At 38.6% G+C, this 19618-nt stretch overlaps 4 protein-coding genes across 15 annotated transcripts in view; 2 read left to right on the top strand and 2 right to left on the bottom strand.

Moving 5' to 3' along the window:
* Nucleotides 1-1642, bottom strand: part of Ptp10D (Protein tyrosine phosphatase 10D) — a 66612-nt gene extending 64970 nt beyond the window's left edge. For all 4 annotated transcript variants that reach the window (XM_089476181.1, XM_089476180.1, XM_089476182.1 and 1 more), the window contains exon 1: nucleotides 1482-1642. The gene's annotated coding sequence lies outside the window, so the exon portion shown is untranslated. The remainder of the gene's footprint in view (nucleotides 1-1481) is intronic.
* Nucleotides 1643-2253: 611 nt separating this feature from the next.
* Top3beta (DNA topoisomerase 3-beta) lies at nucleotides 2254-6956 on the top strand. The gene is made up of 6 exons (XM_018014714.2): nucleotides 2254-2782; nucleotides 2988-3732; nucleotides 3806-4856; nucleotides 6045-6438; nucleotides 6515-6876; nucleotides 6932-6956. The coding sequence occupies exons 1-5, from the start codon at nucleotides 2692-2694 to the stop codon at nucleotides 6805-6807; spliced, it is 2574 nt and encodes an 857-aa protein (XP_017870203.1). The 5' UTR covers nucleotides 2254-2691; the 3' UTR covers nucleotides 6808-6876; nucleotides 6932-6956.
* A 659-nt stretch (nucleotides 6957-7615) lies between these two features.
* Nucleotides 7616-10465, top strand: LOC108618643 (Casein kinase Ialpha). The gene is made up of 3 exons (XM_018014732.2): nucleotides 7616-8208; nucleotides 8428-9202; nucleotides 9309-10465. The coding sequence occupies exons 1-3, from the start codon at nucleotides 8130-8132 to the stop codon at nucleotides 9484-9486; spliced, it is 1032 nt and encodes a 343-aa protein (XP_017870221.1). The 5' UTR covers nucleotides 7616-8129; the 3' UTR covers nucleotides 9487-10465.
* Nucleotides 10466-12848: 2383 nt separating this feature from the next.
* On the bottom strand, nucleotides 12849-19226 carry CkIalpha (Casein kinase Ialpha). Of its 9 annotated transcripts, none has more exons than XM_089475124.1 (5): nucleotides 19070-19206; nucleotides 18776-18849; nucleotides 17436-17738; nucleotides 14793-15567; nucleotides 12849-14018 (listed from the first exon to the last, which is right to left on the bottom strand). In XM_089475124.1, exons 3-5 carry the CDS (start codon nucleotides 17512-17514, stop codon nucleotides 13841-13843), a joined length of 1032 nt encoding a protein of 343 aa, XP_089331250.1. In that variant the 5' UTR covers nucleotides 17515-17738; nucleotides 18776-18849; nucleotides 19070-19206; the 3' UTR covers nucleotides 12849-13840. The 9 variants fall into 9 exon arrangements, with proteins under 9 accessions (XP_089331250.1, XP_089331253.1, XP_089331256.1 ...); XM_089475127.1 differs by having other exon boundaries at nucleotides 17436-17593; XM_089475130.1 differs by lacking the exon at nucleotides 18776-18849 and having other exon boundaries at nucleotides 17436-17593; nucleotides 19111-19226.
* Nucleotides 19227-19618: the final 392 nt, after the last annotated feature.

The following is a 19618-nucleotide window of genomic DNA, read 5'->3' as shown; positions in this document are numbered from 1 at the left end:
GCGCTTCCTCGCTCGCTCGCTTGCTGCCCCTATCTGCTTCTCTGCTTTTTCTTGCAATGTGCGTTATGGGCAGCAGCGGCGCCTGCGCCAACGGTTTTCTGTTTCTGTTTGTTGGCCAAGCTTTCGATTTTTTATAGGTATTTCTTTTTGTTAATGTTATTGCATTAAAACTTTGTCAGTTTCCACAGAGCAGATATGACGTCACAGCACCAAAAGCTGAACAGCAAACACATACATACATACATACGAAACATGTATGCATATTCGTGCCAGCGTGCGTGTGAGTGTGTATATTTATAGTAAATACCAATAAAAAGAAATCAACAACTTTTACAGAAACCTGTATTTTTTGGTTTTTACGTTAAAGCTGTCTAGGGTCGAGTCGTTGGTGATTGTTAATAACATTGCCATATGCAAAAAGGCCTTCAACTCTGTTTCTGGCTGCATCGGAACGAGAGAACAACAGAGAGCAAGAGAGTGCGAGAGAACCAAGCACCCATAGTAAATGGTGAAGAAGCAGAACGGAGCAAACCGTGAATGATGGCAGATTTTACACTCGCTCTCGTAGAATAGACACTCCAAGAGAGAAAGAGACAGAGACAGAGAGACTCAAGCTAAGCTTAAGCCATTGTTCTGTTCATTAATAGAACCGCAACAACAGCAATAGCTAATCAACTTCAGAGCTTGAGAAACGGCAAGTAAACAATAACAATGCAAAGCTCAGAAAACAAGTTTTTTTTGGGTAAATTTTTTTTAAAAGCGAATTTAGGACAAGTTTCTAACCACAATTTGAATATACATATTTACATACATACATGTACGTAAGTACATACAACAATAATAAACATTGTTAAAGCACCACAATGTTTGTCAAATTCATTCACAAACACTGGTGAAATTTAAAAAAGTTTTTTTTTTTTTTTCAAATAAAAAGAAATAAACCAAGGAGTAGAAACTGAGAGACGATTGCAAAACGGCGCCAACAGAGCGCGCTTTAGTGCGAGGGGGAGGCAGTGCATTGGCACGCAAAAGAAAGCGACGGCATGCAAAGGAAGGAGAAGGAGGAGGAGGCGGCGGCGGCGGCGACAACAAACCAAAAAAAAAAAACGGCTTATGCTGCCGGTGTTGCTAGTGTTGCGTAGGTGTGTTGTTGTTGTAGCTTTTGTTGTTGCGACAAAAACTCTCAATTTCTGCTTTTACTTTACAGCGGCTGCTGCTGCTGCTGCGCTACGCTTTGCTACTCATTTCTTGGCCAAAAACAAAAAAGTAGTGTGTGTATGTTTATATATATTAATGACACGAACTTTTCTTGTACATTATTTAAACATATATATCTATGTATGTGTGCTTTCATATATTTATAAATATGTAGCTGCGTTCAAAATTATTTTGCTAACCGTCGCCAAAAAAAAATAACACAAACATACAACAACAAAAAAACAACAAAAAACGTACACTCAGACGCAGAGGCACACACATACAAACGTAAACATACACGACGGTGACGACGACCGCGACGGACAAACACAGCGGCAAAACAGAAAACGGACGACGATGAAACAGCGACACGTAACTGAACACGTTCACGGCCAAAACTCGACTGAGCATCGGGCTTTGTAGCGGTGGCTGCGCTGCCTGCATCGCAAGTCGGCTGAGCAAGTGTCTGCGAGCGTGTTTTTTAAATGTTTATGTGTGCGAGTGTGCTTATGTACATAGGCTTTAACGTTTGTGTGGGAGACGACTCCCGATGCGCTGGGTGGATGTTTCTGTAGCAGCGTTGCCATACTTGGCGCGTGATTTGAAATTCGTCAACGGCAGTGCTGGCAAACTCGTTAATTATATTGTTAACAGTTTTAAATTTAAAGCTGCCATTTTGAAAAGCTGTCATACACAATCTGAACTTAATATTAAATATAAATATATAACTTATATCATACTTATTATATTTAAAGACATGTATTCATTGACATTATTTTTAATTCACAATTTAATACATATTTTGAAAATGCTCAATTATATGAAAAAAATATACTCATTTAATGATGGGCTAATTAAATATAAAAGGCGGTACACTTGTATATCTAAAAATATTCAAATATAATTCGAATCACTGACCAAACAGTGTTCGAATTCAACTTTTGGTGTTGGGAAATACCGATGATTGGCTTGAAGATCGATATGTAAATAGGCATACTGCCGTGCCCTAATCGGCTTATTGCACACAACGAGACTATCGATATGATACTTACATCCCTATTTTTAGTGTTTCTTTAATTTTTTGCGCACCACCAACACGAACCAAGGCTACACGGTTTTTTTTGCAAATACCTTCAGCGTTTATATTTATTTACCTAATATAAACTTTGTATTAAAGTTGAACGCCTCCGCTTTAACGCGTATTGCAATCAAGTACAATAAGGAGTGGCAATACAAGTATTTAAGGCAGCACAATCAAATAGGGAAAAAGACCGGCAGCAGCTTCCACACAGACGCATACACCCAACACACACAGGCTCACATATACGCATACACATGTAGATTAATCTATGAAAGTGTCGCTAAAAACAAAAATCATCTCCCATTGTGCAAAGACAGCGAGCGTGAGCACAAGTGAGAGCAAGCTAGCGAGAGAGCAGGAGGAGGTGGAGCAGAAATAGTAGAAATAGGTGTCATCATCAACACATTTAGGCCATGAAGAGCGTACTGATGGTGGCCGAGAAGCCTTCGCTGGCTGCGTCCCTCGCCGGCATTCTCTCCAATGGACGCTGCACGGCAAAGCGAGGTTAGAGACGTTAAATAATAACAATATTAATTATTAATCTGGTTGATGAGAAGTGCGCGGATTGATCAATTGAAGAGCTTGGCACATTCTAATGCTATAGGGTTAAACTTCTGCCTAATGTCTGACAATCTAAGCACCTGCTCATCTATACAGATATACCAATATATACACAAATATTCATATAATATACCCTCTCTATGAACAGGGAACAACGGGTGCTCCACTCACGAATGGACCGGACCCTTTCGCAACGAGGGGAACGTACACTTCCGCATGACCTCAGTCTGCGGCCATGTGATGTCGCTCGATTTTACTAGCAAATATACCTCATGGGATAAAGTGGATCCCGTGCAGCTGTTCGATTGTCCAACAGAGAAAAAGGAATGCAATCCCAAGCAGCAGATGCGTTCGTTTTTGTCGCATGAGGCGCGCGGCTGTGACTATCTGGTCTTGTGGCTCGATTGCGACAAGGAGGGCGAAAACATATGTTTCGAAGTTATGGATGCAGTGCAGCACGTCATACACAATGTGTACAGCACATATGTGACGTATCGGGCGCACTTCTCGGCCATCACGGACAAGGATATCAAGGGTGCGATGGAGTCGCTGGGGCATCCCAATAAGAACGAGGCCAAATCTGTGGATGCACGGCAGGAGCTGGATTTGCGTATCGGCTGTGCCTTTACGCGCTTTCAAACGAAATTCTTTCAGGGTCGCTACGGCGATCTGGACTCGTCGCTCATCTCCTACGGCCCCTGTCAGACGCCAACTTTGGGCTTCTGTGTGAAGCGACACGACGATATACAATTGTTTAAGCCCGAAACCTTTTGGTATTTGCAACTGGTGGCCGGCCAGCCGGAGGTGACGCTCGAGTGGGCGCGCGGGCGTGTCTTCAAAAAGAACATTGCCATAATGCTGCTGAATCGCGTGAAGGAGCACAAGGAGGCGACGTAAGTGAAGCCTCTATTTTCATCTTTCACTTACATAATCTCCCTCTCTATCTCTCTCTCTCTCTCTCTCTAGCGTGGAGAGCGTCAGTAGCAAGGAGTCATTTAGGAGCAAGCCGCAGGCCTTGAACACCGTTGAGCTGATGCGAATCTGCAGCTCCGGCCTGGGCATTGGTCCGTTTCAGGCCATGCAAATTGCGGAGCGTCTATATACTCAGGGCTACATCAGCTATCCGCGCACAGAGACCAATCAGTATCCGGAGAATTTTGATCTGCACGCCGTGCTGCGGCTGCTGCAGCCGTCGGGCGATTTCGGCGACGAGGCTCGCGCCATTTCGAGCGATTTTCAAACACCGCGCAAGGGCAAAGATGCGGGCGACCATCCGCCAATAACGCCCATGAAACTGGGCCAGCGCAACGACTTTGATCGTGACACCTGGCGGGTGTACGAGTTCATTTGCCGTCACTTTATGGGCACCATATCGCGTGATCTGAAGTATCGCACGACGACGGCCAAGCTGAAAGTTGGCCTAGAGACGTTCACGTGCACGGCGAATGTACTGCTGGATGCGGGCTTCACCAAAGCCATGACCTGGCTGGCCTTCGGCAAGGATGAGGCAATGCCGCCGTTCGTTCAGGGCACACAGGTGCCCATCACTGATGTGCGTCTGGCCGAAAGCCAAACCGGTCCGCCCGACTATCTCACGGAAGCGGAGCTGATCACGTTAATGGAACAGCACGGCATCGGCACCGATGCCTCCATACCCGTGCACATCAACAACATCTGTCAGCGCAACTACGTGAAGATCGAGACTGGCCGCAAGCTGATACCGACAACATTGGGCATTGTCCTGGTGCACGGCTATCAGAAGATCGATCCGGAGTTGGTGCTGCCCACGATGCGCTCCGAAGTGGAGCGCATGCTCACGCTCATTGCCAAAGGATCGGCGGACTTCAATGATGTCCTGCGGCATGCCATCAAAATCTTTAAGCTGAAATTCGTCTACTTTGTGCAGAACATCGCCAGCATGGATATGCTCTTCGAGTCGTCCTTTTCGCCGCTGGCCGAGTCGGGAAAAGCGCATTCACGATGCGGCAAATGTCGTAGATACATGAAGTATATACAGGTATATATATATATATATGTGTATATATAGAAGAAGTATACATATATGTGTGTATATAATGCATAATTTGCTGATGAAGCACGAGAAAGAGAGAGAGAGGGGTAAAATAATAACTGGTTATAGGAATGATTATATATCAGAGATAAAGAATAGTATGTGTGTCTAGACAGAGATAGAGATAGGATGATAGTAGAAAGTTGAGATGAGATGAATGAATATGGATATTAATAAGCGATAGATGTAGAGATGCGTAAGGATAAGCAACAATATATTTATAGATAAGATATCTGGGTACGATGGACTATGGATACTGATATAGAACAAATTTGAAAAAAAGCGATAGACATATAAATACGTAGTTATGTAGATGGAAAGGGAGAGAAATATGCTAAGCTGATAGAAAGAGAAAGAGTATATGGTATATGTGATATGTATGATATTATAAATAGAGATAGGATAAGAAAAGGTATATGGGTAAAATATATGAATCAATGAATAAGCTTAGACTTAGAACTGGAAGACAAAGAGAGACAGAGAGAGCAATATATGTATACATTTATAGAGATGTATTATGGGTGACGGATGGTAGATATAATATAAATAGAGATAGGATAAGAAAAGGTTATGGGTAAAATATATGAATCAATGAATAAGTTTAGACTTAGAACTGGAAGACAAAGAGAGAGAGAGAGAGAGAGAGAAAGAGAGAGAGAGAGAGCAATATATGTATACATTTATAGAGATGTATTATGGGTGACGGATGGTAGATCAATGATTTTGGATATAGATATAGATATAGACAACGATATATGTAAGAATATAGATAGAGAGACAGAGAGAGCATGATTGTATGGGGAGATTTGGATGGTAGATGACAAATAGTTAGTAGATAATAGAGAGCAGATGGTTTTATAACCGTGTGTACAGCAGATATCGCTAAGATTTATCATAAATGATAGATAGACAGTTTAGATTAATAGCCATGGTCAAAGATTAACCTATAAATATAGACGTAGAGTACGCTATGAAACGTGAATATACGTATTATATGTGAAGAACGATATGTAACTATAGTTAAAGATAAGTAGAGAACTACAGAACAGAACAAGCTTGCCAGACTAGCCATAGCCACCTCTATCCATTCGAATTGATTGACAACTGACTCTTCTATTGCCATCTCTTTCGCAGACGAAACCCGCTCGCCTGTACTGCTCGCACTGCAACGACAACTATACGCTGCCCAATGGCAATGTGAAGGTGTATCGGGAATTCAAGTGTCCCCTGGATGATTTTGGTCTGCTGGCGTTCTCGACGGGCGTGAAGGGCCGCTCGTTTCCGTTCTGCCCGTATTGCTACAATCATCCGCCGTTCAGGGATATGCCGAAATTCGGCGGTTGCAACACCTGTACGCATCCCACCTGCCCGCACTCGCTCAACACGCTGGGCATATCCAGTTGCGTGGAGTGCGAGACGGGCGTACTGGTACTCGATAGCACACTGTCGCCCACCTGGAAGCTGGGCTGCAATCGCTGTGATGTGATCATCAATTGCTTCAAAGGTGCCACCAAAATAACAGTCGAAGGTGAGCTTCAGCAATGGCTAATGCATTAGCCACATCTTTGCAAACTGATTATAATTGTGATTTCTCTTCCTGACAGAGAACAAGTGCAGCGAGTGTGGAGCTCAGCTGGTGAATGTGGTCTACAAATCGGATAAATCGAAATTCAAGGATGGCAGCGAGGAGAAGAGCGGATGCGTTTTCTGTTCTAGCGAATTTGCCCATCTGGTTGAGAAGCATCGGGCGGTCGCCTCGCGTCAGGTGCGCAGTGGCGGCCCCTCGCGTGGCGGCGGCGGCGCTGCCGGTCCGGGCGCTGGCAACGCACGTGGCGGACGACATGGTGGACGCCCGCCAAAGGATAAAATGGCACAACTGGCTGCATATTTTGTTTGATCCACCACTGCCCAACACTGGCCTCTAATTCAAATTGCATTTAACTAATCTAGAAATCGAGACTCTGCAGTAAATAAACAAAATTTGTATAAATAGAATTACAATTCATGCTGTTCTCTTTTAGGCCAGGGCAAAACTTAAGGGTTAAGCACCTCTAAGCCAAACAGTGTTGAGCAATGACAATGCTACCACAGAGCTTGGATCCCAGTAAATACTTATATACATACATATATCTACTGGATATATTTATTAAATAATATCAGATCAAGAGGTATAAACTGCGATTTTTATTTTTCTGCCTCTGGCGTCTCAAAATATTTATTGAATTACCCATTCGAAAGACATCTATGTATATTCATTAGACCCCCGTACAAGCCTTACAATTAATATTATTGATTTCTTCTGACAAGTTTGAAGCATTGCATTGTGCATTTTAGTGGCATTTACAACATATTAATAATACCTGGGAAACGGCTGATTTAAATTTAGTATTTTTCAAACGCCAAATACCTCCATATTCTAACAAAAATAAATATCGATCGTGCAATGTGGCCTAAACGATTAATTTTCAGTATCTAATGACATTTGTATGTGTGCCATCCGCGACTATCAATTATGACAAAATTATTATATATTTCTAAAAATATATGTGACAGTCTATTTTAATGATTACACATTAAAATTTTAGCTTTATTGCAAGGCACGAGCTCAAATCAATCGCAGGTGACTAAAGAAATTATCGATATTTTTCACCTGCCTAACCGATTATTTGGTCCTCACAAGTGTAGCACGCTGAAATGAAAACAACAATAATAACAATTACCTTGGAAGCATATAGCAGTAATACTTGTATACGTCAGATTGCACGATCTTTTATTTTAAGTTCGAAAATTTGTTGTATACCAGAAATATAAACGCTTCGCATCTATACCAGCATCAAGAAATATCGGCATTCGTGCATTCGTGCATTTGTTGGTTGCATATGCTAATTCATTGTGCGATAACTCACGAAACGCAAGGTCGTTGCCGATAACAGCTGTTTGTGTCCGTCTGTTATTGTCACAGAGTCCCATCACTAACATTGGTCTTGTCTAAAGAAATTTATAAAGATTTCGACAGATAGTAAAAAGCAATATAAAACGAATTGAGCAGCGCGCAGGCAAAGGCATACTGCGACTCTAACAGTACAGCCAGTGTAAAATTAAATAGCACGCGCACGTTACACACAACTCAGTTTGTTACAAATTTTCATAAATCCAATATTGCCAGCCATCGTCGTCCCCCTAACCCCTCGAGCAGCAGTTTAGCCATCAACGTTTGCAATGGACAAGCTCATCAAGATGACGAACCATCGTTCCGGGATAGTCGTGGGCGAAAAATACAGAATCATACGCAAAATAGGTAAGTGCAGCTAAGCATCCATTTAGATATTTAGCAGCAGTTGCCCCATTTTTTTTTTCGAGGGTCAGGGCCAAATGCAGCTCGCCTGGATTTTTGATTTTGATTTTGTGTATTTTGTGAATTTCTGCATTTCTGTTTTTGTGATTTGTGCTATGAAAGTTGTGAATTTCGAATTGAAAATTGTAAATATGTAAATTTTAAATTGACGCTTAACTTTAGGAAGTGGCTCCTTTGGCGACATCTATCTGGGCATGAGCATGCAATGCGGCGAGGAGGTCGCCATCAAGATGGAGGCAACCAATGCCCGCCATCCGCAGCTACTCTACGAGTACAAGCTCTATCGTGTCCTCAGCGGCGGCGTGGGCATTCCGCGCATTCGATACTATGGCAATGAGAAGAACTTTAATATATTGGTTATGGATCTGTTGGGACCCTCGCTCGAGGATCTTTTTAATTTTTGCACACGTCACTTCACCATTAAGACGGTGTTAATGCTGGTCGATCAGATGATCGGACGTTTGGAGTATGTGCACAACAAGTGCTTCATTCATCGCGACATCAAGCCGGACAACTTTCTCATGGGCATCGGACGGCATTGCAACAAGCTGTTCCTCATTGACTTTGGCCTGGCCAAGAAATTCCGTGATCCTCATAAGCGCATACATATACCATACCGTGAGGAGAAGAACTTGACTGGCACAGCACGCTATGCCTCGATCAATGCCCACGTTGGCATCGAGCAGTCCCGTCGCGACGACATGGAGTCGCTTGGCTATGTGATGATGTACTTCAATCGGGGCGTGCTGCCCTGGCAGGGCATGAAGGCGACCAACAAGAAGCAGAAATATGATAAAATCTCTGAGAAGAAAATGTCCACGCCCATTGAGGTGCTCTGCAAGGGGTATCCGGCTGAATTTTCAATGTATTTGAATTACTGCCGCAGTTTGCGCTTTGAGGAGGCGCCCGATTACATGTATTTGCGTCAATTGTTCCGGTAAGTGATTGTCAAACATATTCTCTCTCTCACTCTCTCTCTCTATATGTCTATCTGTTTGCCAATGAAATGCATTAATTGATTTGATTTGTTTTCGATTTGACAGCATTTTGTTCCGTACGTTGAACCATCAATATGATTATATCTATGACTGGACAATGCTGAAGCAAAAGACCCATCAGAATCAGCAGCAGAGCGCGGATACTATGCTGACGCCGGAGCAGCGTGCCGAACGTGACAAGGAGAAGCAGAGCGGCAGCAAGCCAAACACATTGGCCGACTAAACGATGCTCGTTCAGAGCGATTATAATAGCAGCAACAGAATAACACATCAAAATATAAAGGAAAACAAGTAAAACAGCAAAAAAAAAAAAATAAAAATAAATAAAAATAAAAATTTTAAAAACATACACAAAAGAAAAAAAAAACAAAACAAAAAACAAAAAAAAAACTATAATCGAATAAACAACAAGAAAACAAAAGCAAAAAAAAAAAAAATGAAAGATAAAAAAAAAACGGCACTGGCTGCATTGCAGGACGAGCTAACCAGGATTAGTAAATGAGAGAGATATGCATATATAACAACAACAACAACAGCGACAACAATTTGTAATATATATATATGTATGTGTATATACATATATTTGTATATATATACATGTGATATATACATATATGTACATACATATATATGTATATAGTTTATTTTTATAACAAGTGCAAGGGCAGCAGCTATTATATGTATATAGAATTTAATGTTACACACAGAGATAGAACTCCCCCTTCCCCGCTCTGTTTTCACCCAACAGGACACAGCTCCTGCAATGCACACGAGAACACACACATTTATATATACATATGCATATGTATATACATATATATTCTATATAGTTGTTATCAATGCTATAGTTGGGTCTGTTATCAGAGACTAGACCCAGAACCGGCATATATATGTATATAATTATATATTGATATGCGTATATATATATATACATGTGAAGATATATATATGTATATGTATTGGTGTCTATATATACATATATATATTGTAGTATATATCGTATCATAAACACTCATTCACACTCACACACACCCACACACAATTAGTTGTATTAGCTAACACAAACAAATTTGAAGCGCAGAAGATGTTTATTTTCTTCTTACCCCCGTTGCAATCGCTTAAGTTACACAAAATTAACTGCAAACAAAACAAAAGAAGAAACAAAACAAAACAAAAACAAAAAAAAAAAAAGAAAAAGAAAAGAGAAATTGTATTAAACGTTCGTCTAATCAGGTGCACAATTACAACCCGCCCACTCCTCAGCCCTACTAACCCACACCCACCACACATTTGACACTGCATCGAGTTCGCCTTTTCTCATTTTTGTAACGTTTTCCTTATTTTCTTAAGTCTTTAAGGACGAGCACAAAAAGAAATTCTTCGTTTTATCCGCAATAGCAACGAAAAATCATAAAATCAACAATTATACAAAAATATATAAATATATATATATATATATTTATATATATGTATTTTACACATTCTACTCCATGTTAAACGAATTGTAAATCAAAAAACGTGAAAAAGAAACCCATTTGTTTAACAACAAATAAAAAAAAAAAAACTGCGCAAATAATAATTTCATAAAATTTCGAAATTTTCATCTTTCCCACAATTATTTTTTTTTTTGTTCTGAACTGAAAACAAAAGCAAGATCAATAATAATAATAATACATAATAATAATTTAAAAGAAAAAAATCTTACAAAATTAAAAAAAAAAAAATTATATAAATTATGAATAAATACAATTAAAAATTTATGCATTAAGCATACGAGTATGTAATATAACAAACAATTGTAATATTGTAATCTATTATTATGAAAAAGTTTACAAATAAAAACAAACAACAAGAAAATTACAAAAAAAAAAAGTCCCCAAAAAAATGCACGAAATATTTTCCATTTCAGATTCGATTGAAAAACTTGAAGTTGAGTTGAAGTTGAAAACAATTCCATGATAGATTGATTGAGAAAACAATTGTGAATTGTTTATTCACCATTCAGGTTGATTCACAGATTGGCTGATTAGCTATAGACTAGCTTATAGACTGGGTTGACTGACTAATAAATGGGCTGATTGATTAAATGCCTAGAAAAAGCGAAAACTGATTGAAACAATGGTGCAGAGCTTATTATTTATATCGAACGTTGATTGGCTGACTGATTGATTGACTCAACGGCTTACAAACCAACTATATAAATAATACTAATTGAGCTGTTCTGTTTATTAGGTCTATATAGTTAGAGATTTCTATAGAAAATCGCAGCAAATAGGAGAGACCGAGCAACGCCTGGTAACAAGAAAGATATATATGTATGTGTGACTGCTCTTTCCACTCTTTTCTTACAAGTCAATCTCATCCTATATATACATATTCTCGATCCAGTTAATGAGCCAGAGAGCTAGTTATTCGATCTTTCGTCAGCTATAGAAAGATGAGATATAGCTTCTTCGTCGCCGCTGGACCGTATTTGTTTATGTTTGATTGACTGACGACGCTACGACGACAATTGGGCACCGCCGTCTAGGCTGGGGACACTACCTGAGACACATGTTTGTCAATTAAACGAAAACAAACTTTAGCTTCAGATTTGGTAAACAGCAGAATCAACTTTTCATATGAATCAACTTTACAATCGCATGTTTATTTTATTGGCACTCGAAATCTTCCATTATTTGTTGATAAAAACGAAAAGCTACGTACAGCTAAGCAGCTTACTGGAAATGAAAATACTATATCTTCAGCTCTGTTATAGTAGATTCCATTTCAATGCAATACGATTTACGAATCAGGCCACATTTTGAGGTAATACGAAATATAGAATATTAAGTTGCTTGTAAATTTATAGGTAAAATGGATTAGCTGGAATTTTTCATCAACTAACTTATATATCAGACTGTATTCATGCAATTCAGTTTTTTATCTACCCATTCACATGGGTTCTATATCTTAATTGCATTCTGTCTACATCTGTAATTGATCTCAATCATCTGCCCTATATCTATCTAAAATTAGAGATCATTCTATGAATCTATCTTTTAATCCTATATCTGTCTATATAAGTACTACTTTATTATTCTATATATATCTCGTATTACAGATCATTCTATGAATCTATCTTTTAATCCTATAACTGTCTTTATAACTACTATACCCCATCTACTTATTATCCTATATCTATCCAAAATTAGAGATCATTCTATGAATCTATCTTTCAGTCCTATATCTGTCTATATAAGTACTACGCCCCATGTACTTTATTATCCTATATATATCTCGTATTACAGATCATTCTAAGAATCTATCTTTCAACCCTATATCTGTCTACTTTATTATCCTATATACATCTCGTATTACAGATCATTCTATGAATCTATCTTTCAATCCTATATATATCTCTCTATATAAGTACTACACCATATCTATCTCATATCCAAATTTCTTTCTGTCTAACTATCGAGCTATTCATCTCTCCATCCATATATGCTAACACTATATAAAGAGATCCATCCACCTATTCCTTTATATATCTGCAATTTAATCCCAATTTTCAGTACATTTAGAAAAGAAAAGAAAAAGAAATTACATTTTAATTTTAATTTCAACATATTTATTGATGTAATTCAAAAAATTAAATATAAGTTATTGTTTATAATTATTACGGCTTACAATGCAAACATTTATTTGCAGTTTTGTTTGTTGTTGTTGTTTTTTTTTTTTTTTAATTACTTTTCTTTTTGTGTTTTTTTTTTTTTTTTTTTAATGGTTTTTGTTTCTATATATTTCTCCTCTCTCGCTTGGCCTTGCTCGCATGTTTTATTTATTCAGATTTTTATTGCGTTTGATGTCTGTTTTTTCTATTTATTTCATCATTTTATTAAAGTGAAATCAATACCAATTTATGTATATAAAAATGTTTATATACATATATATATAAACATTTCTATATGCATATTTTTACACACGAGAAACATTTGAATGTGTGTATATGTATGTGTGTGTGTGTATTGCATTATATACATATATAATATATATTTTTGCATATATCATATATACATATATATTTATATGTATATTTATATACATATACATATACATACATATACATATATATAGTTTTGTTTTTGCTTTTATTAGGCTAAGTGTTTTGCTCTTTTGTGTAAGTGTGTGTGTGTGGGTGTGTGTATTTATATATATGAAAATTGGCGTGTGTGTATATGTGTGTGTGTGAGTGTGAAATCCATTTAAATATATCTTTCATCTTAATGTTTGTTTTGTTTTCGTCATCGTCTTAAATGTTTAGTATTGAATTTAAATTAATAATAAGAAACATCCTAGCTTCCGCTTCCGCATACGTCTCCTCTTCCGTTCCACATCTTTCATTTCATCTTTATGCTTATTTGTTTACTCCATTTCAATTTCAATTTCAATTTCAATTCATTTTGTGTTATTCATTCTGCTGCTGTTTGTTTTTAACGCTTGCCACTCAATTATTTGCTTTATTTGTATTTCCATTTGCATTTGCATTTGCATTATTATTATTATTATTATTATTTATCTGCCTTTCAGCTGAATTACTCGGTGATGGGAGGTTTGCAGTTCGGTTTCTCTTTCTCCTTATCGCGATCGTTGCGTGGCTCCAACTGTTCCAGCATCAAGGCGGGATTCGGCTGACCCTGGTGGGTCTTCTGCTTCAGCATTGTCCAGTCATAGATGTAGTCATACTGATGGTTCAGCGTTCGGAACAAAATGCTAAGCGTATCATCAAGAGAAAGGAGAACGAAAAGAAGCATTAGAAATTTGTTGTTGTATAGCGATCGATCGATGTATAGATAACTATTTACCTACATCTCTGTGTATCTATATACATTATATCTAACCGTTAATATATGCTACATACATTACTTAATTTCTATCCATAAATATATCTATATCTATATCTATATCTCTCAATATATATCCACACATCCCAATGTTCTGGGCTACCCATATATATTAAGATATTTCCCTGACTTTATCCTGGTCTATCCATAGATACACTTCCTTAACATTCTACCTATCGTCTATTCTTTATCCATCACTGATAGCTTATCCGTTCATATTCATGAATCTTTCTACCATCTTCTGCTATTTTATATATCTCTTTATTGGTGCATTCATCTATCACGTACTTATCTTACAATCCCACCTATTTCTACTCTTAGCCACTCATAGCTTAACTATTTTCGTATCTATCATATCATATCGTTTTCTTTGTCAGCATTGTCAGCTTTTGTCTGAGCCATTTCACTCTGTTCTCATAGTATTCTTAACGCTCCCTAGAATCCCCAATACTACAATACTTGAAAAGCCATTGAACTAAGCTGATCGCTTGAGTCAATCAAATCTTAAACTAGATTACTATTCATGTCTATATAATCTGACTCCAAGCCAAGCGAATAGTCTCGCTCTCACATCTCCTCGCGTAGAGTCGAGCTTAAGCAGACATCGAGACAGCTAAAGGAAGCCGTACGGCTGGCAACTAACCGGAACAATTGACGTAGGTACATGTAGTCGGGCTGTTCATCGAAACGCAAGCTACGACAATAGTTCAAGTACATGGAGAACTCGGCCGGTGAGCCCTTGCAGAGCACCTCGATGGGCGTGGACATCTTTTTCTCAGAGATTTTATCATATTTCTGCTGCTTATTGTTGGCCTTCATGCCCTGCCAGGGCAGCACGCCCCGATTGAAGTACATCATCACATAGCCAAGCGACTCCATGTCGTCGCGACGGGACTGCTCGATGCCCAAATGGGCATTGATCGAGGCATAGCGGGCTGTGCCCGTTAGGTTCTTCTCCTCGCGATACGATATATGCAGGCGACTGTGGGCGTCGCGATATTTCTTGGCCAGGCCAAAGTCAATGAGGAACAGCTTGTTGCAATGCCGTCCGATGCCCATCAGAAAGTTGTCCGGCTTGATGTCGCGATGGATGAAACACTTGAGATGTATATACTCTAGACGGCCGATCATCTGGTCGACCAGCATCAGTACGGTCTTAATGGTAAAGTGGCGCGTGCAAAAGTTGAACAGATCCTCCAGCGATGGCCCGAGCAGATCCATGACCAAAGTGTAAAAGTTCTTTTCCTTGCCATGATGACGGATTCGCGGAAATCCAACGCCTCCGCTCAGCACACGGTACAGTTTCGCCTCGTACAGCAGCTGGGGATGCCGGGCATGAGCGCTCTCCATCTTGATGGCCACCTCCTCGCCGCTCTGGATGCTCATGCCCAGATAGATGTCGCCAAAGGAGCCGCTGCCTGCAAAGCAATAAGCCATCATTTAATACAATATCATCCATCTATTTATGTTTAGCTACTAATCAAGTATAAAGTGGCTAAATTGAGTCAGATATCTGAGACTTTATGGTTTACATTGAGCAAAAGTAAGACGATATTTACTTAATTATATCTTAATAGGTTCTTTATAACTCTGAAATATCGCATCATATTAGCTGCAGTTCGATAAATAAGCTCGAGAAGTTTACACAGTTCTGGAAATGAATACGATATGAAATAGCTAATGTAATACGATTATATGACTAAGAAACTACACAGATGTCAAGTTATGTTTAAACATAAAGCTAATATTTCAGGCATATCAGTTTATATCATAAAGAGCCACATTTATGATAAAGTGCGTACAACCATTTGTATGCACCGAAGCCTATATATGATCTAGAAACAATGCTTAAGACTTTCTATAGTTATATATAGCATATCGACGAGATATATCAACTTGATATGGTTTTTGCATTGAAGTTCATAGCGCAAATTAGCTCTATAGTCAAACCTACGATAGTTATAAAAAGTGTAGGCTGTAGATTTAAATGATATATAGGAGAACAGACGGTCGGAAGGTCACATGGGGTTGTATTTAACAGAGGCAAAACTTAATATATATAGTAACAGCTGCTATATATGAAGCTACGTAATGCCCCCTGTCTATATGTATATGCAGAGCATATTGCTCTCTAATTGGTCTAAGCTTTCTTGACGGTTTTCAACAAAAGATCTATTTGATATGGTTATAGCAGGCCCATAGAGTTATGCAAGCTATAAGACCCACTGTATATACAACTCTTATTGTTTTTATAAATATGGTTTCACACACACACACACACACACACGCACAGTTGTATATATTTGTAAACAAAAGAGGTGGAAAAACAAAAAGCATATGAATGACAGTTGCTATGATAGCCCAGTGTTTACATTATGCGATTTCAATCAGTATCTGATTACGAATGAACGCCGTAGCTATGCAAAGTTGCGCCTATCGAATTGGCTGTTGGTTATATGAGCTATATGTATACAGTTATGGGCCTGAGCTATGAATTAGAGGTGCGCAAGGGACGACTTTTTTGCACCCGGCCCGATCCGCCCACGGTCAAAAGTTCAAAATTTTATCCGTACCCGAAAGCAAAAAATATTTTCATACCCGCACCCAAACCGCCCGCCCGAAACACTTACAAAAAATTTAATTCTCATAATTCTCACTTAACAACAATTTAATTCCTAAAAATTACAATATTATTTACAGAAATATTACATGTTTTTATATATATATATAAAAAAAAGAGCATATTAAGATTTGCGCTTTTCATTTAAAATTTGTCCAGAAGAGGAGAATACTCGCTCGCTTACCGGAATAAATAAAATATTTTTTACCACAATTTAAGGTTCGTTGCCTCCTGCCAAAAATCTAAGATTGAAAAGTTTGAATTATAGCGTGTGGCATAATATTTATCAATTGCATTTTTGCCAGGTTCTTTTTTTTGGTTGGTTTTTGTCCAAAAACTCTAGAAATTCAAGACTCAAATTTGTCGGAGAGTTCTCAATTCTCGCGTCCTCAATTGAATCATTTTGCATATCATAAATTTCAACCATCATGCTTTTGATTTTTGCGGGTAAAACGGCTTAGCGGGGTAACCCGCACCCGCCCGCACCCAACCCGAAACTCGATACCCAATAAAAACCCGGCCCGTGCCCACCTCTACTATGAATGGACCTAAAAGAGTTTGGGCTGAAACAAAATTCCTAAATGAATATGTATTTATAATAGAGATACACACACACACACACACACACACACACACACACATACATACATCTATGTGGCGACTTACCGATCTTGCGTATCACCCGATATTTGCCGCCGATTATGATCTGGGAACGATGTTCCTTCATCATCCGCAAGTTGTCCATGTTGTTGGGATAAGGGCTACGCCGCGCGCTTGCTGCTATTTAACCACTCAGCAACTCTGCTTCTTCTTAGTTATGTTCTCTTTTATTTTGTTATTGCATATACATATATATATATGTATATAATATATAAACAAATATATACATACATATATATATATATATATAAATATATATATATATATGTATATATATATATATATTTGATTTTAATTTATAGACGAAATCTGTTGAAGACGTAAATGTAAAATAAAAACAATAACTGTATTCATTTGTTTATTGGCGCCAACGGAGCAAAAGGCATAAGCACAAGCACTTTCTTTTCGAACGTTGTTTTTTTGTCCAGTTATTTGTTGTTGCTGTTGCTCCGTTCGTTCGTTTGTTATTGCACGCACACACACATATATGTACATATACACGCACGCTAAAACACACACTTGCTATATTGTTTTGTTTTGATTTTCGCTGCACTCTCTTTGGTATTTATGCTTCGCTAAGCGATTCGCTTCAAAAATAATAAATAAATAAAAATAAAACCTTAAAGGGTGGAAACATTCGCCTGCTAATATTGCGCATTTTCATAACGAAATTAACATTTTGAATCGATAGTCGATATACTGAATGCGTGCGCGTGTGCATGTGTTTGTGCAAGTGCTGGATAACAACAACAACAGCAACAACAGCCATGGGCTTCTGGTGAGGAGCAGTGTCAGGTGGCCCCCTTGGCAGCAGACATAAACAGACTGTGCTGTTGTTCGATTAATTATTTTCATAATTGCCGATTTCTATATAAACAGAGCCACTGATAAACGATAAAGAACTGCGACAACTAATCACCCAGATACAATGGCAGGTATAGAACAATAACAACAACAACAGCGTCAACGGGAGAACTACATGCTCCGCTTCTTTTACCCCGTTGGAATGCACTTTACACACACACACACACACACACGCACACGTGTGAACATATATGTATATGCAAACGCAGCAGCACCAACACTTTTGCATTGGTGTATATGTACACATACACTCACGCACACAGCTGCAGCCAGTTTCCACTACTGCACCTTACATGTTTCTTTTCCATCGCCTTTTTTTTTGACACAAAAGAAAAAATTAAGTCAAATGTTAGCCCGCATTTGAACGCATGCTGCGCTTTGTTTTACATTTTCGTAGATCGTTTGCAGTAAACTTGTTCAAATTTGCTTTTCCATTTTATTTCCTTGTTCGGTAATTTCCTTATTTTGGCATCAAATCTTACCACGAAACGTTTGCGAACATCAGTGAAACGGTTTAAAACTGCTGTGTTGGGTGTTTCTCAAGGTTGGCTTTTTACTATTGTACGAGGGGGGCCAAAACGAACGACAAAAAAAAATAAAAAAATTTTTATATATGCAAGTGTATGCGTGTGTGCGTGTGCCTGTGTGTTTATGTGTATGTATATATGTATGTGTGAGTATGTGAAATTTCGTAGGAAATTTGCGTCTGTGACAGCGAGGTGGCCCGTTAATACACTCGCAACTTTCGCGTGAATGTCATTTAGCACTTTACATACGCGTACAACGAAAAAAAGAGGAAATATGTGATTTTATTAACTAAAATAAAATGGTTAGACTCCAGCAAAAATGCTTTTGCTAGTGCTGACAGCCAGCGATACACACGCACGACTATCGACTATCACAACACGATACCGCGATAGGCCATGTCAACAGCAATAACAGCGCAGAGCAGCCAGACTAGTGCAGTGCTGCATAACGCCGTATGTAGATTTATCGTGGTGTTTTCTTTGGCAGGCACTGCCACACTGTCGCCAGCTTTGAACTTTAAAGGAAACGATCCAAAAAATCAATTATTGTATTTGTTCTCTTATGTAAATAAGTAGCCAGTACCAATTTGGGTGTCTAACTATGTAAATATTGTTGTATTCCATAGCGCGGCTTGCCGAATGCTTGGCTGCCCTCGAGACTGTTCTAGATGTTATAAAAAAATCATGGGTCTGCGCCAAAGAACTTGCGGCGCGCTTTTTGAAAAGCTTTTATATACTTAAACGTATGCAAATATTATATTTGCTTTCTTTTTCATGCCCACGCCCTATATAAACACA

The sequence above is a fragment of the Drosophila arizonae genome, chromosome X, assembly GCF_054131065.1.
Source record: "Drosophila arizonae isolate 15081-1271.41 chromosome X, UAZ_ARI_1.0, whole genome shotgun sequence".
Taxonomy (NCBI): domain Eukaryota; kingdom Metazoa; phylum Arthropoda; class Insecta; order Diptera; family Drosophilidae; genus Drosophila; species Drosophila arizonae.
Note: the sequence above shows the minus strand (reverse complement) of the source record. Positions and strands in the feature narration are given on the sequence as shown.

Bases quoted from the DNA above. Each gene is read 5' to 3' on its own strand.
- Top3beta (XM_018014714.2), top strand. From the start codon at position 2,692: ATGAAGAGCGTACTGATGGTGGCCGAGAAGCCTTCGCTGGCTGCGTCC. The intron at 3,733-3,805 runs GTAAGTGAAGCC...CTCTCTCTCTAG, and splicing joins AAGGAGCACAAGGAGGCGAC to CGTGGAGAGCGTCAGTAGCA. The intron at 4,857-6,044 runs GTATATATATAT...TCTCTTTCGCAG, and splicing joins GATACATGAAGTATATACAG to ACGAAACCCGCTCGCCTGTA.
- LOC108618643 (XM_018014732.2), top strand. From the start codon at position 8,130: ATGGACAAGCTCATCAAGATGACGAACCATCGTTCCGGGATAGTCGTG. The intron at 8,209-8,427 runs GTAAGTGCAGCT...GCTTAACTTTAG, and splicing joins CAGAATCATACGCAAAATAG to GAAGTGGCTCCTTTGGCGAC. The intron at 9,203-9,308 runs GTAAGTGATTGT...TCGATTTGACAG, and splicing joins TATTTGCGTCAATTGTTCCG to CATTTTGTTCCGTACGTTGA.
- CkIalpha (XM_089475130.1), bottom strand. From the start codon at position 17,514: ATGGACAACTTGCGGATGATGAAGGAACATCGTTCCCAGATCATAATC. The intron at 15,568-17,435 runs GTAAGTCGCCAC...ATTGCTTTGCAG, and splicing joins TCGGGTGATACGCAAGATCG to GCAGCGGCTCCTTTGGCGAC. The intron at 14,019-14,792 runs GTTAGTTGCCAG...TGATACGCTTAG, and splicing joins TACCTACGTCAATTGTTCCG to CATTTTGTTCCGAACGCTGA.